Source organism: Mugil cephalus, chromosome 7 (genome assembly GCF_022458985.1).
Source record: "Mugil cephalus isolate CIBA_MC_2020 chromosome 7, CIBA_Mcephalus_1.1, whole genome shotgun sequence".
NCBI lineage: Eukaryota > Metazoa > Chordata > Actinopteri > Mugiliformes > Mugilidae > Mugil > Mugil cephalus.
The window spans coordinates 28,034,194-28,052,280 of record NC_061776.1 but is presented as its reverse complement, the minus strand read 5'-3'; the positions used below and the strand labels follow the sequence as shown (position 1 = coordinate 28,052,280).

At 38.5% G+C, this 18,087-nt stretch overlaps 1 protein-coding gene across 3 annotated transcripts; it reads right to left on the bottom strand.

Moving 5' to 3' along the window:
- Positions 1 to 2,141: 2,141 nt before the first annotated feature.
- On the bottom strand, positions 2,142 to 17,354 carry exoc3 (exocyst complex component 3). 3 transcript variants are annotated; one of them, XM_047590060.1, is made up of 16 exons: positions 17,247 to 17,354; positions 16,336 to 16,546; positions 15,219 to 15,438; positions 14,973 to 15,145; positions 14,503 to 14,715; positions 13,289 to 13,467; positions 12,201 to 12,317; positions 11,665 to 11,782; positions 11,302 to 11,427; positions 10,392 to 10,492; positions 8,265 to 8,375; positions 5,467 to 5,608; positions 3,984 to 4,106; positions 3,670 to 3,831; positions 3,354 to 3,475; positions 2,142 to 2,501 (listed from the first exon to the last, which is right to left on the bottom strand). In XM_047590060.1, the coding sequence occupies exons 2-16, from the start codon at positions 16,477 to 16,479 to the stop codon at positions 2,300 to 2,302; spliced, it is 2,253 nt and encodes a 750-aa protein (XP_047446016.1). In that variant the 5' UTR covers positions 16,480 to 16,546; positions 17,247 to 17,354; the 3' UTR covers positions 2,142 to 2,299. The 3 variants fall into 3 exon arrangements, with proteins under 3 accessions (XP_047446016.1, XP_047446014.1, XP_047446017.1); XM_047590058.1 differs by having other exon boundaries at positions 17,195 to 17,343; XM_047590061.1 differs by having other exon boundaries at positions 17,233 to 17,294.
- Positions 17,355 to 18,087: the final 733 nt, after the last annotated feature.

Sequence of the window (18,087 nt, the reverse complement as noted above, 5' to 3'; positions counted from 1 at the left end):
AAAAGACATTATTAGTTGGGATGCTAGGAATCTAGAAAGAGATACATTTATTATATATCTCACAGAGAGAGAGTGTGTGAGAGAGAGAACTATACATTTAGAAAAGATTACTGCACCGTTTGTCTGTTTATTCCAGGGCTGGGCAATTAATTTCTACAGGGATCCACATGAAAAATCTGAAATGTGTTGGAGGGCCAAACTTGAACGTAATTCTGCTCAAATATTAATTTTCTCCCATTGTAAAAAGCAGTAAATTATATATGTTGATAAGCTGCTACTGGTAATCAGACACATAAGAATATTCTGTAAATATTTATTTAAATTTATGAGTTTTGCTGTAGGATGGAGAGGAAAATGAAACACAATCGATCTGTAGTTTTGGATATAACGCATTGGAATGTTGGAAAGTTTGTCCTCTGTGAAAAACTTCAGTGAACTAAGGAGGGACCATGTAGCTACATGAATTATTTTCTGTATCTCAATAAATCTCAATAAATGTTTAACTCTTTAAGACCTGAATGTCCGTCTGCCCACAGACAAAAGTTTGCTGTATTTGAATTACCGTTACTCCCCGATGGAGAATATTCAAGTTGCGCTTTCTAGAAAAAATGCTGCCATTACGGTAATGATGACGCACCGCTGCTGTCGGCTGCAGGTTGGAGAGCAACGATCGCGGAGCCCCAGCAAGAGAGACTTGTTTGGAGGAATTTGTTGGTAAAAACAAAGTTAGTTGTACCCTTGAGATGTCAAGAAGGTCTTCCAGGCAAAAGCACAACTAACCAGTGTTCAGTCACAATGAATATTGTCAATAGCGCAAACCACTGTGACTTACGGTAATTCAAAATCAGCCGCTTTGACGGATGCCAGCGATCCGTTCAGGCTTTTGAGGGTTAATAGATGCAAGAAGCTGTTTCAAGCTTACCTTTTGAAGAATTAACGAACTAACAGTGCCATGATGTAAATAATACATCATGGCTCAAATTAAAAGCAACACAGTCGTATTGCATGCACAGCATAAATACTTGTTCATTTGTACTTATGACTGACATACCGCGGGCCAGACGGGAATGCCCAAAGGGCCGTATGTGGCCCGCGGGCCGTAAAATGCCCAGGTCTGCACTACATGTTTCCTTCAGCTTGATGTATGTATCTAGGACAGAAGTTTGTTTATCTTGTTTCTCCTGTTCTTCTTTTCTCTCTATCTTCTGTTTCTACCTGGCTGGCCTTCAGCAGATGGGTCCCTCCATATGAGCTGGGTTCTGCTCAAGGTTTCTTCCTGTTAAAAAGGAATTTTTCCTGCCACCGTCGCCCTCAGGTTTGCTCTGGAGGTTGCAGGCTGGTTTTTGTAAAGCTTCTTGAGACAATTTGTATTGTTATTGCCGCTATATAAATAAAACTGAGTTGAATTGAATTGTTTGGAAAAAGATTCTACGAAAACCTCTGCGCTGCACCTGCTGCTCATGAATTAACAGTTAGTCAACAGTCTATTCATTATAGATAATCATGTCAGTGTGAAAATATTTATGAGACAAGGCTATAGAACAAAAACAGCCTTTGTTTAGTTTACCTCTAAATTTTCTCATGTGTTGTTTTTTAAGCTGAACGGCCAATCAAAGTGATCTATGAATAAGTTAGTTTGAAAAGCAGGGAACAGCCTGACTCTGAAAAATGGACAGACATACCTTAACTCTCACCTATCACAGTGATGTATTAGGAATATGCTTAAATATAAGAAAGTGAACAGTATAGTCAGAGTGTGGACCAGATTATCAAAATTTACAGCACATTCCATTTCTAAAAATCACAGTTTAATTAAAAATCTTGGCACTCGTTAAAGCTGCACCTTCTCATCTCATGGACTGAAACACTTGAAACTCTATTATACTTAAGACCTTAGATCTTGACTTATTTCTATTCCAGAAACACTTATCTTGTTCTCCAAAATACTTAAATGTACAAAATAACAATGCATAAAAACACTTTAATAATAGAGCCTCTGTCTAGTAAAGCAGCATCTGCACACAAGTCGGAGTAAAGGAGTGATGGATGAAGAGCAGGAAGAAAAGGAGAAAGAGCTTACAGCAGACAGTAGAAGTAAATGCCAAATATTGTGATGTGTCAAATTGAGAAACAATACACAGTCCAGTTTACAATTCTTGCTTTATTATTTATTTTGCTAAAGCAGACGTATAATCAGTGTGACTATGACAAACAAACAGAATAATTAGAGAAAATAAGGTTCCTTATGCTTTTGTGAATGAAGGCGCTGAAAGAGAAATAAGTGCCACGGTGACTAGCTTTATTTGAGCAGCTTTGCAGTCGCCATTGAGGTCATGGTAGTCATGGTAGTGGTGATGGTGGGCACAGTGATGTCTTTGAATATGGGCTGTGAGACGCAAGAGTAGGATACTTTGTTCTCACTGAGAGTCCCAATGATCATCTGCCGCATTTCCCTACTGGCATCACCTCGCACCGCAAGTAACGCCTGGATGTGTTCCTCCCTGTTGAGAGCAGGAAGAAACTCAAGTAAGAACTGAAGAAGTCTTTGGGAAGAGAGTTTAAATGTCATCAAGGAACTTACAGAAGTCCATTCACACTTTCTTAACACAGGTTTATTCACAGATCAGCGATGAGGTATAAACTGTATTCAGAAACTTGTCAAGTAGTTGGGTGTTGGTTTATAGCATTATTACTGCATTTCACTTCTCGGGATTATTTTATTTTTGTACTAGCAGAAGAAAATGTACAACTTTGGTTTTAAAATTTTGAAATGAATATATTCTGGATTACTACATGCCATTATCCACTATCTAATGTCAGAGGCACTTAAAAATTCATTTTGAAACCACTTTAAGTACTCATGAAGCTACATGCCATGACGTGGCGTGCTGCACTACATATGTCACCTGCTCCTACTGTGGGAAAAACACAACACACATGTCTGGTTATAAAAGCTGATGTACCAAATTTGATGCTACATAGAGTGCACTGCTTATTGACATTCTTTGCCTTTATAATTCTTTTGTAGTTCACACAATTTGGAACTGTAGCTATAAATTGTATTAAACTAACTGTTTAGTTAGGAGTTTAGAAGAAGTATGGGATGACCTTTAGTTACTTTGGATGCAGCAGGTGGCATTTAGAGTTAGACAATATGGCAAATTTGCAGTAACAGAAAACTAGGCATCATAAGAGCAATTCGAAGAGAACTGCACTTTGTGGAATTATACCGTACGGTAAACAATGTGAGGATTATTATTTTTCTGGTTCATCATTAGTTCAAAATAGGTATTGCTTAACCAACGAAGGTGTGTCACATTAATGTGAGGTGTTATGGTCGCCAAAATGTGCACCTGATATCAGGATATTTGGACACCAGCGTAGTGACCTCCAGGAACAGCAGTGCTGGGTCAGTCAGCTTGAACACTTCAGCGATGGCAGTGATGGCACCGCAAAGTCGGTCTGTGTCTTCACCCTACATTTGATAGTCAACCAAAGTTAGGTTTTCTGTTTATTAACACACTAACCATTTACATTACTTCTACGCAGGTCAGTTTGATGTTTGTGTCTGTCTGTAACTCTGTGTTAGATTTATTAACACAGCAATCTGGACTGTACAGGATTCAAGTGAATAATGTTGCACTAAAAAAATCAGAGATATGAACTTACTGCAGCCAGTTTTTCAAAGAGGAACTTGAACTGATCAGCTTCTTTGATCATCCTTTCAGCTCCCTCCTTCCTCTCATCTGCAGTTTTAAAGGTGATTCTCTTCTGCATCACTGCTTTAATGTACTCTACGACCACTCTGCGCAAGGCCTCACTTGTCATCTCCTGCACAGACCACATCCAGTAGATAAGTTCTCAATGTTTTACCACAGCTGAACTGGACTGAAGCTCTTATCAAAAGTCTATTAGTTCCATTTCATAATCGTACCATAACATTTTTTTTGTTGAAATTTTTGGATACAGAAGATTTTGCCCACCTGATTGAAGGGTTTCTTGATTTTATTGAAGTCATTGAAGTAGTCCTCCACTGTCACGCAAATAGTGTCCACAGCATGAGAGCCTGTCAGCCACTTCCTGGTTATCAGTTCATTCAGGTGATGCTGATTAATGTAAGAAACAAAGCAATTAAATGCATTGGAACACTGTAATTAGTACATGACAATAATATCCTTACATCATCATTGTGGTCCGTTTGTACGAGAGGTGAAGTGAATGATAATGATTATCTTGTTATCATAGATCCTGTCAGTGGATGACATATATTGGACAGCAAGTGAACATTTTGTCTTCAAAAGTGATGTGTTACAAGAAGGAAAATAGGCAAAATGAAAGTTTTGATTAACTCTCACGAGGACCACATTGTGATGGCTAGATGACTGGATCAAAGCACCTACAAAAGTGCAGCTCTTGCAAAGTCTAGATGTCACCTTGACACTCAGCACCGACAGTGCTGCTTAACAGTATTTGTGCAGTTCAGATTTTTTTACATTTCTTTATAGAAATGACTGAAAACATCACCATATTTTTACAGTTCTCTCTACTTCTGAAAGTAGAGAATTCAATTAAACAAATTATACCAAATTATTATACTTGTGCATTTTTTTATTCAAGAAATTTTATCATTTGCACACATCTGTGAGTTGTAAAAGTATGCAAACCATTTTCAGTATCTGGTGTGACTTCCTTGTGCAGCAATAATGGCAACTAAATGTTGATGGTAACTGCCAAACAACCCAAACAAGGACATTAAAATCCTCATGTTCCGTAGACAGGATGAGGTTCAGACGCTGGAATGCACTGTTGTTTCATCGCCAGACAAGACGGCTCTGATTTAACACAAATAACTTTACACTGGTGTCATCTGTCCACAGAAAATCTGCCTATTAGTCTTCTGGCACATTATGTTTAGAAAACTGCAGATGGGTTTAAATGTTAATTTTGAAGAGCAGTGGCTTTCCTTTCAATTCTGCCATGCACATCATAGTTGTTCCTCTCAGGCTATCAAGCATCTTGCTTTTGGAGCAATCTTTGTTGGTCAACCACTCCTGTAGAGGGTAACAGTCATCTTAAATCTTATGCATTTGTTTCCAATCTGTCTGACTGTGGATTTGTTTGATATTCAAAGCTCTTTACAGGTCACTTCATAACCTTTTCTGTTGTGATGATCAACCCAACTTTTTCTGAGGTCCCCAGAAAGCTCATTTGTCCATGCCATAACACTTCCACACATGTTTTTTTTTTTTTTTGTTGCTAAAACCAGGTTCTGAACAACACCTGTGAATTTGAGCGTCCCATTTACTTCACCTCACAGATATGCAATATTGACACATTTTCCTGAATAAAGAAATACAAAAGTATGATATTATTGTTTCACGTGTCTGACTGATTTGGTTCTTATTGTCTACTTCCAGGACACTAATCCAAACTGTGGCTGAGTTGTCTTTTGAGAGTCTTTCTTACTTCAAGATCTAGGAAGACTTCATCCAACAGGAACTGACATCCCTCCTTAGCCACTTCGTTGAGTGTCCTCTCTATGGCAGCATCACTGTCGGTAGGCTCAGAGGTCTGTGAGTACTTCCTCTTTAGGCTGTTGATGGACTCTCTGAGGAACACAAGGAAAACTGTCACTAAACCCCAAAATACTCAATATTATCAACATATAACATCACCAACTACAGATCCAGTAACTGCAGCTGAAGGTGACGCCTCACTAGCCGAGGAGCTAAACCACTGCTTCACCCACCCTGCCACTGGTCACTGGTGGCAGAAAGACCAGCTACCAACCATCAGTTATATTCTCACAGTGCAGGCACAGGAAGTAGTACGTACTGTGTGGGCAGCGAATCCAGAAAAGCAGAAAAGCTGCTGGACCAGACAGGATCACTGGGAGGGTGCTAAGAGACTGTGCCAGCCAGCTGGCTGGTGGTGGAACACAGGACATGATTTTACTCAAAACTCCTTCAAAAACTCATGAAAAACATCCCTCAAAAGAAGACGCTCCATAACATCAATGGGAAATTTACAAGAATTTCATGCATTGTCCTCATTGGGAAAATGGTTGAATATGATAAAAGAGTCAAAACAGACTAAAACAGTCAAAATGTAAAATACCACTAGTTTTCTTCTAAATGGAATGTTAACATCACTGAATCCATAACATACTGCAATTTCGTTTATAATGGTCTATGGGGCATTTTGGCCACAAAACTACACAATACTACAATACTAATGCAACCTTTCGTAATTTCAGGGTTAAAATCCTGAAAACTATTGTTTACTATAGTTTTGAGCAGGTCTGAAGTTGTTTAAGTAATTGATGAAAAAAAATATTGATGTATGAGGGAATTTATGGCAGTTTTTTTTTTACATAGGTACATTTTTGCCATAAAGGAGTCCAGAGGGTGCAAACTGCTTCACGAAAATATAAATAACATGGGAGAGTAAAAGACACTGGATTTCAAAAAAATTGGCTAAAGACAAGAGTTCTTGCAGAAATGCAAGCCACAAGATGTAGCACAGTCAAAATGATCATCAAATGAAAAAAAATGCAAAAAACGTACAAAAATGCCCAAGGAGGGCATAAATTCTAAACAAACTGTAACCGCTGGAAACACTTGAACACTCAGAAACACTACCCTGTGCAATATTCTGCTGTCTGTGCAATATTCTTGTGTCTTTATTTTGATAGTATTACCATAGCGTGTTACTTTTTCTACGCTGTTGCATATTGTTGTTTTTATTTTTTCTTATATTCTTATCCCCTTTTTTTATAATTTTTTTTAAAGCTACAGCACTTTTACAAACATGAAGAACTGCTACCTCAAAGTACTGACAATAAAGTGATTCTGGTTATGATTAAATAAATACAAAAGACATCATAAAATATGTATTCCTTGTTTTTTAAAACTGTTTTGTCTATATCAATTTATTTCATTACAGACACCTTAATTTCAAAAAGCTATTTTCTTTTTTGTGAGCTATGTCTATGTTTAGAGCTGTCCTCTAATACTGTGCATTCATCACCAAGTGAAATTTTAACTTTCATACAATATTTCTGCATAAAATGTTTTGCAATGAATACGACTATCAGCCACACAGAGCACATTGGGGACACTGCCTCCAGTCTCCAGTAAATTCAACAGTGCCATCTTTGGCATACTCACAGAAAATAACATTTGCATCAAATCTCCACCTTGCGTTGCACACTAGAAGAAAAACAATCTTAACTTCATCTCTGCATATAGAGTGCAGAGCCAGGCTGATCCACGTGTACACATTTCTGGATGTACCAGTACCTTGATTCTGCATTAAGGTGTGCATGCACACACAAAATATGATTATTTATTAATGCATACCCATTTCATAGAGCCAACTGCTTCCTGATTTAATAGCTACAGACGACACCATCTCATCACAAGCATTATTATTGATCCCCAGGCACCTCATCCAGACAAAGCCTGTCGCACATTGGGATATTTTAAACTTTAAGAATTTAATCAAATATAATTTGATTGAAAACAAACAAACAAACAAAAAAAAACAATACAGTAAAATCAAATTACATTTGGTTATATATAGGACAGGTGAATTCAACTCTGAACATTAAATGCTATATGTCTATGAATTCTGTAGAATTACCATTGTTTTGTTAAAATGTATGTGTCAATTCATGTTCTTTCCAAAGCCTTTGCATCCCCACTAAGCAAGATTCTATATTTTTTCCACAACAGCTGAATTTCTGCATCTATTAAGGTTTCATAGCGTAAAAGTATACCATATATAGTACCTACGTAAAAATATATTTTCATTTCATAAAATTCAATAAATCTTTATCATTTTGAAAGCAGGCCATAATACACACCCCTGTTTGCCTCTACACATTCTGTGTGTTGCATGCAACATTATCAAACAGCCATAACGATGAAGAGGTAGTGCAAGTCCATGCAGGCATCAACAGGCCATTTAAAACTCCTGATAATGTATGCTGAACAGGTCCATAAACAATCTTTTCTTTTACACATATCCAACAGAATTTAGAATATTCTTTTTGTGACTGTAAACTTTACCTTTATGCCAATTTTATATAGTACTGCTTATTCCTTATTTTCATCTAGTAAAAATTCAAGTAATTTTCCAGATCCAGAGATTTTTGGATTTTCACTAAGACCAGTAATATTAATATTTTCAGTGTGTATCTTGATGATGAATACACACAGTAAAATATATGAAAAAAAGAATATGACATTGTTAAATCTTACTTGAATGTCTGGCAGTTGTTAATGATGGCTATCATGTACTGTACATAACACTGGGGAAGCTGCCTGTCTCTCAGGTGCTCCTCTTTGTAGGTTACGGTCTCCTCTCGGTACCTGTACAAACAACACACACATCTGTTAGGTTAATATAGTAATTGTTACAATGTCTTCTCTTTCATTTACATTTTACACAGATTGTCCACATTTTTGGAAGCAGGACTGTCTGAAGCTAAACATTTTACAAAAATGATTTCTGACAATATGGTACAGACCAAGTTGTATGCTTCATCTTACTGTTTCACATGCTGTTCTCTTTTCTATATTCCATGTTATGACCGAGCCTACTGTAGCCAGTTCCAATTCCTATCAGAATATGAGTCTGGTAACACATCAATTAGAATCTAAACAGTTACACAGAGAAATAAATACCTCTGCACGTAATTGGATAGTCCTACAACCAACCAGTCATTTCATTGTCAACAAAATCAAGTCAACAGTGCTCTGATAACTTGTATGACTACCTCGCTGTTACTCTTTTTTCCTTCAGTGGATAAAACCCACTGATATGCTTTGATTGGTCTTATTAGAGCAACTCCAGACCGAAATTGGGAAAACAACAATTTAACGTTCCAAAAGGCATTGAATAAAGGCAACTGGACTTGTAGAATTTCTTGAAGATGCTTCGCCTTTCATCTGAGTAGCTTCTTCAGTTCTAGACAGACTCTAGATCTGAGAGACTAGTGGGAAGTTGAGGTTTAAATTAGGGATGCCTGATAATTATCGGCCCAATATCAGGAAATTATGACATCATTCCGATAAGTCCAATATCATGACTTATCGACCTGATAACATATAATAAAAAGTTTTGTCAGCACTGCGGTGCAAGTCGTCGTTTTAATCAGGCCTCGCTCTCTTACATGACACCTGCACCGCCTGCAGTGAATATTGTGTTCAAGTGTTGCCAGTATAATCGGAACAACAACCTTCTGACTGAAAAAATGCATTGCTCGCTATGTCGGAAAACAACTCGTCAACTCTGTCATAATTTTGGTAGTAACTGACATCAACGTCTTATCCACAGTATTTTTCTCATTGCCCTGGATGTTACACATAAATCATAGAAACATAAACATAAAAAGGTCAGGAAAACAACTCGTCAAAATCTGCGTAGGAATGCCGTGTCGACCCGGGGTTTTCGCTTTTACAAGCTATTATATACAGCTTGTATAGCGAAATCCCATACTTTTTGAATGATCATGGCAGCGCTCTGCATCCGAGGAAAATGAGAGATTTGGCAGCAGATATCAGGCTCTGTGCAGGACACAGTGATTTATTCTAATATCAGCAGCCTTTTGAAAGAGCAGGGATTTGACCGGTCCATTCTTCAAGTCATCAACAAACTGCAATTTTATCTGCAATGCACGTGATGACATATGAAGGAGGAAAAAACAGGCAGCAGCTCTCATAGCGGAAGGTCTGACCTGGGACTTTTGCCGATGTGAAAGCACCAAAGGCGAGTCAACCAAGGTCGTGAAAGCAGTAAAAATAAGCATTATCTCTGCTTCTGTCCCCTCTGACGGTCCCAACACATTACTGACTCCGCTCAGTGTGTGCGCACACACACACACCGCATGTCGGGGCCGCGGATTAGTTTCTCTCCCTTGATCAATGAAGTCGGCGGTGAATGAGTGCGGTTCAGTTTGACATTGTCAGTCCGTTAGATAAACATTAAATGTTTGAAAATCGAAAATTAATATTTAGAGCCTATGGGCTATAAAAATAATAGTCGTTAAAGTAGCCGGCTGGACTTAATTGTGACGTGGGCGGTATATGGCCGGCAGCAGGCGTATGTGGAAAGCCCTGTATTTATCCGCCACACCGTTAAGGCCGGTCCATGAAAATACTAAAAAACACTAAACTGGTCCGTGCCGCAAAAAAGGTTGGGTACCGCTGCTCTAAAGGATGTGTGGCTATAGAAAAATACCGAACAAACTATTTCGACAATCCACACAAGTTACAACACAAGTTAAAGTCATGAAATGTTGACATGTCTTTATTGTAAAATGAGTGATAATGTCCATAAGTTTAGAAGACTGTCAAAAAAAGAAAAAAAAGTAAGTGGAAAAATACCTGATAAGGAAAGTATTCATCTGTTTCAGACAAAGCTTCAGAACTTGTTCTTTGAAATCCCCATCAATCTGTGCAGCAACTTGCAGATTCTGCTCAAACATCTGATGAAGAGTTGAAAGAGGATAGAGTGAATTCAGAGGTGAGAGAAATGAGTACTGTGACCTGCAAGTAAAAGCTTAAATTGCACAAACAGAAAGCAAACATGCAGTGGACTCTCATTTTTGAATTTTTAAAAATAGCAATGGTTAGTCATACAAATGTAAAATTGAATTATACAAATAGGGTGGTTCATGTAGAGTGTGTGTGTCTTAAATTAAACTTTATACTTTCTGTACATTTACCATTTAGTGTGAAAAAGTGCATTCACACTGACTGAGTATGGCAACATGCAGAGCACTGAGAACCCAGTACTCCTAACACTCAAAAGATTCATTCTGAAGCAGATGACAATTCCCTCCCTCAATGGTTGCCTTCTCAAATATACAGAAGAAAGTGAGCAACCACCAACCAATTTTCTGTCTAGTGAAAATGATGTAGGAGGATGCTGCAGCTATTGCATTTGGAATAGTGAACAACTACGGAACGAATACTGTAGCAAAAGTATTTGCAAATGCATGATCTGTAATTATCGGGCCTCTAGATCGGACGTGTTCTTACACGTGACTTTTGCTACACTCTTGCCGCAGAGGATCCATGAATGTGTGCAGTGATTTGCAAATGTGTGTGGAGACTTTTGTGCCTCCGTAGCTATACAGTTTTATACCACCAGGGGGCAAAAGCACCAACAATAGTGGCCACTATTGAGTTAGAATTATGTTACACACATGAGTAACTTCACCAATATATGGTACCTAGAGAGACACAGTTATAGGGAGGGACATGAATACTGCAGAAGTTGTAGAGGTGCTACCTGAAAGACAATGGCAGGCAATGTGGTCTGGTAGTAACCATCTTGGTCAGCTTCAGGCTCAGTTTCTTTCTGCCAGTCCTTCTTATCTGTTTCCAGGGCCTTCCGCAGCCAGCCTGTAATATTAGACTTAAGATATGGCCAGTCAAAAAGAATTTAGGCTCACAACATGGGTTTTGGGCAAATAACTTCTTAACTGATGTTTTAAAACATTTATTAGAGGATGTAGGAGACTTTAATTATGTTACTGTCACTGGATGTTCAAGGAACAGGTGTATTTTAAGTGCAGTACTCACAATTTGATTGCGTTTTGACAGAATAAATAACTGCAATGAGTTTGGTGTTCCTGTTGTGCATGGTGCTTACTGTAAAAGTCTGAATATATTTGCTGAGCAGGTCATTAACCACATCCTGAGGCAGCAGAGGGTCAAGTTGATTGATGTCACACTCTGAACAGAGCTCTGGATGACCCATCATCTCCACACTAAAACATACATAGATTCTATAATTAGTGCACATTATGTGTTATTACGTGACTGTAACTCAAATTAATAACTGTAAGTCGCTGAGTCTGACTGTCATGGTTTGTCTTGACTTGAGTTTGGTGAAGGTTAGTGACATATGGAGAGGAATTTGCAATTCAGATCTATTGGTTGTGTGCTTATAAATATGCCCTGAAGGGTAACATAATTTCAGAACCAGGCTTATATCTTCAGAAAAGACTTAAGTTTTGGTTCTGGTTCTTGTAGGTTTCTTCTGATATGATTTAATCAGCTCAGAAGTTTGAACAAATGTACCTATATTTGTTGGTTCCACTGAAATGTTTAAGCTGATCTAAGATAATTTCTACACTTAAAGCCAGAGACATGAACCAATATTGTCAAAGTGTTTCATCTGTGTACCTTTTGTATGTGTTGAGGACCCAGGTTAGCAGGGACACAATTTCATTAGCCTCCAATTCCTCAGAGGCCAGTTCTTGGACACGAATGGACACAGCTTTGTGGTAGAGACTGTAAAACCTATAACACACAAACACAAAGTGAAAAAAGTGGAAAGGCAGTTTTATGCCCACACAAAAAAGTGTCTACCATGAATGTGAACTAAATAATTAGTGTGGTTATTGAGATACAAATCTTGATACAAATCTTGATTTATTTATATTTGCTGCATTTCGTACATTTTTAGACCATTATTCATCCGAAATGACTGCAGCTCTGGTGCTCCTAATTACACAGATTTCACTCTGAGATAACATAGAAATCTTCAGAATATAGCTAGCTACCCTACCTCATGTTGCCACATCTCAGTCCCAATTAGTCCTGAAATGGCACTGTGGCTCTGATTTGCTCCCTGTATACTATTATACATGCTTAATATACATCAAGTGAAACGTTATTAAGAATTCATGATAGATAGTGTCTTTTCTTTTTTTCTTTTTTTTCAATTAAAACATAGAAGTCTGGTTTGGCAGACAATACACAATCATTCGAAGTAGAGAAAATTACAGAAACAACTACAGTTTCTAAACTTACAGTTTAGAAACAACGACAACACGTTCTATGAACACAAATAGCGTAGTTAAATGAATCATCATTACACAAAGACTGGCATTTCAGTGAATTTACAGAAACATGCTGGTAATTACTAATAATTTGGGGTAGTTATTTGGCTGTTGTGTGGTTTGAGTTTAGCCTTCATAGCAACCATTTCAACTTATATACATCAATGTATGTGTCCTTCTGGCTTTGCAGTCCCTTCCTTGATATTTGTTCTGCAGAACAAGGCTTGTAGCCATTTACACAACTATAATTCTACAAAAAATTCATGATCTCCTCTTGAGTAACCCATTTTAAAATGCAAACAGATGTCCTAATCCGTGCAAGTTACATCTACCATCATTAGTAGCAGTGACCAAGCGACAATTAATACCAACGATCACATTACATTTTCTTCATGACATGCATCATTTTCTCTAGTTTCAATTTGTTACCTGTTGAAAGTGTTGTAGTGTGGGGGGAAGCACTGCACCATGAGATTCTTAACTACAATGAGGTCATCCAGAACATATTTCCTGGTTATTTCTAGAAGACGAACCAGCCACATTTTATCAGCCTCTCTTGTTACCGATTGGGTGCCCTCAATGCGGGTGCTGACTGTACCCTCCAACACCTGCACCAGAAACAGATCAATTTGGAAAAAACATTAAATGACTTGGTAATTATGACCCTTTGTATAGTCTGTACAGTCATTCAAAGTGAGTCCTTTCATTTCAACATGAATATTGTTTTGATTTAACCTCCACAGTGGTTTTGCATAAAAGGACAGGTTGGATAAGTAAAAAAAAGATTTGCTCTTGACATTTCCAAATCAAGAACTTTTGAAAGATTCAGCTAGTTTGGATGCATTTTTTTTCCCTATTAGGTAAATAATGTTGTTTATTGTTTTCGGTGAATCATTTGGTTAACTATTAAATAATTATCAGATTCAAACATCATAACATACTGTAACATAATCTTTTAAGTTCAGAACATTTATCTTTTACCAGCAGAGTTCAAGTCAGTTACAGTCCTAAAGAGTCTCTACAGTTACCTTGTGAATCGCTGGTTCTGTAAAAACGAAACATAATTCAACTCTCTAGCAAGATAATGTGCCCTGCCACAAAGCAAAAATAGTTTATTAATGGTGTGAGGACAACCATATGATATGAGAAACATCTTCGTGCCTGACACCACAGCACACTTTCAGTAGTTTGCATTGCAATGGTTTGTGTTAGTGGAGTCCATGCCTCGACTGGTCAGAGCCACTTTTGTAGCAAAAGGGCGACCAACGCAATATTAGGAAGGTGGTCATAATGTTATGCCTGATCAGTGTAATATGCAATTTTCTTACTCTCATGTTCCTGCAGGAGCCCTTCATTAAGCAGTTGTCAGTTGTTTTTGGTGAAAATAAAACTTCTCAGAAACAGACACTTGAACATACATCAGAATTCACATCCACTAACATAGAGGTAGATACGAACAGATTTGGCTGAGTAAGAAGAAATATAATACAATGTTCATGTTCATTCATGGTGCCCAATCACTCAGATAAAGACATCAAAGATGGAAAAAACATAATGATGAAGGAAACATTGTCCTAATAGACACGTTAGATAGAGACAGCTAATTAGACGGCATTAGTTGGAACCTTCTTCCTTTTTCTGACCTGAAACATCTTGTCCTTCCATCGTTTGGGTCTCCCAGGGGGGATGAAGCCTGTCTGTTTCTTTCGATCAACCATACGTCGATCAATCTTTTCCTCCCGCTCAATGATTCGAACGACTGACACCAGCATGGTAGGGTCACGACGAACCGTTACCATGGACCTCTGCAGTACCATCCATAACTGTTTGGCCAGCTCATCTGACAACCCCTGAACCTAGAGAAGAACAGGGAGAAGTTGAAAAAAACTTTATGAATTGTTCACTTGGCAGAACATCAGTTAATGAAAAATAAAATTGCTCAAAAACAAGACATTAACTTCAAACTACACTACGCACTACTTAGGCTCATAATTGCAAGTAAATAGATAGTTTCCAAAAAAGCAGTTTGGTTTAAATTGATTTTATGCAGAGGAAAATGGTACTTAATGCAGTTTGTAACACATGGTTCTCCCGAAAGAAACAACTCTCTTACATCTTCAAAGTAGATGGAGATTAGATTCATGTCACTGGTGTTCTTGCTGTCCATACGGTACTGCTCATACATGAGGTCATCCCGTGAACATTCCAGCTCCATCAGCTTCCGGTGGGCCTGCAGCAGCTCTCCCTGCTCAATCAGCTGCTGTGTCTCTGACACTATCTCTGGCACTGCACACAAAGCAAAGATACAGAGAGTACTAAGAAAAAAAAATTGCAAAGTACGTAGTTTAACTAAACTTACCAGAGAAAATATTTTTTAGGTTTTCCACAGCAGAGGCCAGCTGACTGTGTTGAACTACAGCATCTTTGACGTCTTTTAGGTTCTCTATGGTGTTGATGCTCTGCCTCCAATCTTTGCTGACATCAGCCAGAGAACTCTGGATGTCTTTGACATCCAGCAGGGCGCTGTGCAGCTGGGTCAATCCAGTCCGTACACCATCCAACTGAGACTGAATGGCAGCCTGAGAGAGATGAGATCACAAGGAAAATATGTTAATTATTAGAGTCAGTCTCATTATTACTGATTAACACAACGTCCTTGTTAGGGGTGCTCCGGTCAGAAGTCAAAGCACTGTTGGACAATACCGATTACCAATCAGAGAGTCAATCTGAAGCCACTTCAAAAAATACTTATTTTGACTCACTTATATGCATTGTGCGGTTCCAAAAAGGGGTATGAAATCACTATAATATATTTTTATACATTAGTATCTCAGGAATATTGAACCTAATTCATGTGCACAGAACACCAGGTTAAAAAAAACATTGATTGTGCTTCAGCCACACAAACAAATTCTAGTAGGCAAATAGAAGGAAACAAAACAGAAGGAAACAAAACAAAACCTGTTTAAACCATGTTTTAATTCCAGAAGACTGATAGACCTAACGAAAAGAGAGGGTCTTTAAAAATTAACTCCTTTTTTAACAACAAAAAACAGTCTTTGTTTCATCTACAAGACATGATCTGCAGAGCTGAAATGTCACCCGCAATCAACACTCATGCATGGTGCAGAGGCGTAAACCTGTACCACTTGGGCCGGAGTGGAAAAGCAACTTTTGTTCTCCCGTCAAAAACAAGTAGCTTGAGTTGTCTGAGGGATGAACAACAGTGCCGAACCTCAAAGAAATGGGCACAAATCATACGAAAACACTCAGCCCACTCAAAAAATATCTCAGAATCCCAAAAAGAGTGGAAGCCATAACAGGGCTGCAAAAGGGGGACCAATTCCATATTAAAGCAACGTAAATGTCATTACAAACCTGCTGGTGTAATGGTCAGATGTGTCCAAAAACCTCTGTACATGATGTGTAGCTAGAGAGAGAGAGTAAAAACTGAACTGTGAGTGTAAATACATTACCTTGAGCCTGGCTTCCACAGAAGCCTTTTTGCGCGCCTCTCTTCTTCTGTACTGCTCCACTTTATCCAGCTGGTCTGATCTCTGCAACATCCCTGCCACACGCTGGACTGCCGTCGCAACTGCCTCCCGACTTGTCTCCTCCATGGTGTTGTTCAGTATTAAAAGGTCCCAGTAGTGTCAAATGGCTTCGTGCAACTATTTAGTTCATGAGCTGACGAGAAACATATAAACCGTAAGTCCCAAGTCTTTCCTCCACACAACCAGTATTTCAGTATTTAAGAAGCATGTTCGTCAATAGCTCGAGAACTGATTCAGCCTTTTTATGGTCTTTAATAGGACTGCGAGGGAGCCACAGTACAAAGTTTAATTTCTGAACATAAAGTGAACTGAAAAAGAGTGCATATGATTAAGCGCAATATTTGAAGTGACAGCTGGTCTCAACGAGCCTTGAAAAAGAAGGAGGATATTAAATTCCTCAAATTATACAATGCAAAAGTAGCAAAACCGACTTCTCTGGTGTTGTTGTAAGACATTGTTCGATGGCTTCAGTCGATGCACTACCGACATCCGGGTTAGTGTTTACAGCGTAATGAAAGCTAGCGAGTTTGAAATTAGCTAACGTAGCGTTTGTTTGTATACAGCTAATCCACCATAGCCTCTTCACTAAGGTACTTGACGCGCAAAATAAAACAACCAGTTAACATTATAGATGAATGTCTTGTTGGTATCTTTGTAATATCATATTTTTGTTTATATAAGTAATATCGTAAGCTAAGCTAACGGAAGGACACGAAACGGCTCACACTGATCGCGCATTTGAAACTATTTCGTCCTACAACGCGAAAAAAAAACTGCTTACCCCTTTCCCTTATGTAACAAACATTACATTAACATTACTATGTCAGACGGACTTATGTTCTCGTTGTTCCGGCATTTTGGAGCTACGCGTCCCAGCTCTTCTTCTTCCTGCCCTCGTTTTACGCATCGTGGCACCAACTTGAAAATGCACTACCGCCACCTAATGTCAATTAAATTTGGCTGTCTATGTAACAGGGTCAAATATACAGTACTGTACAGTATACAGTAGTATAATTACACAAAATCTGTTTCACTTTAAATTGTTCGTGACTGATGGGAGGATTTTGTTTTCATTTATACTTTCGTCAGGTATGCTTTTCTGTGTTTTAATGTATTATCCCCTTTTTTCCTGTTGTGCTCTGGAGAGGAGCTCATGTTGTTCGTGACTGATGGGAGGATTTTGTTTTCATTTATACTTTCGTCAGAAAATAAACGGAGACTGCCTCCTCCAAAGAAATCCTGGTCTGGGCCCATTAATCATCATCCCACAACGCAGAGGTAAAAACTAGCCGGTTACACTTGGTGCCGTGACGACCCGTTGCATCTCCGATCAGCGCTCGTCTGATCCCGGGGTACACCTGCAGTCACCGGTCTCCTCTCTCCCGCTCCTCCCGCTCTGTGGCCGCGGGAACTGCGCGCTCGCTCGTCGCGTACGCGCGAGGTGCGTTGGGCGATTAAAGGGTTAAAGAGACGCTCGTGCACTGGTTTGAAGAGCGTGTGTATATATACGTAAATTTTCGTTTTCTCTTCTGATTTTATTACTTTTTGGTTTTTGGTTATGCTGGTGATCTGTGGTCAGCCAGTGCATTAAAGTGATACTTTGGTTTTTGAAGAAAAAAAAGAAGGAAAAACTGAATAAAAAAAAAAATACACTGTACTATTTATGGGAATAAG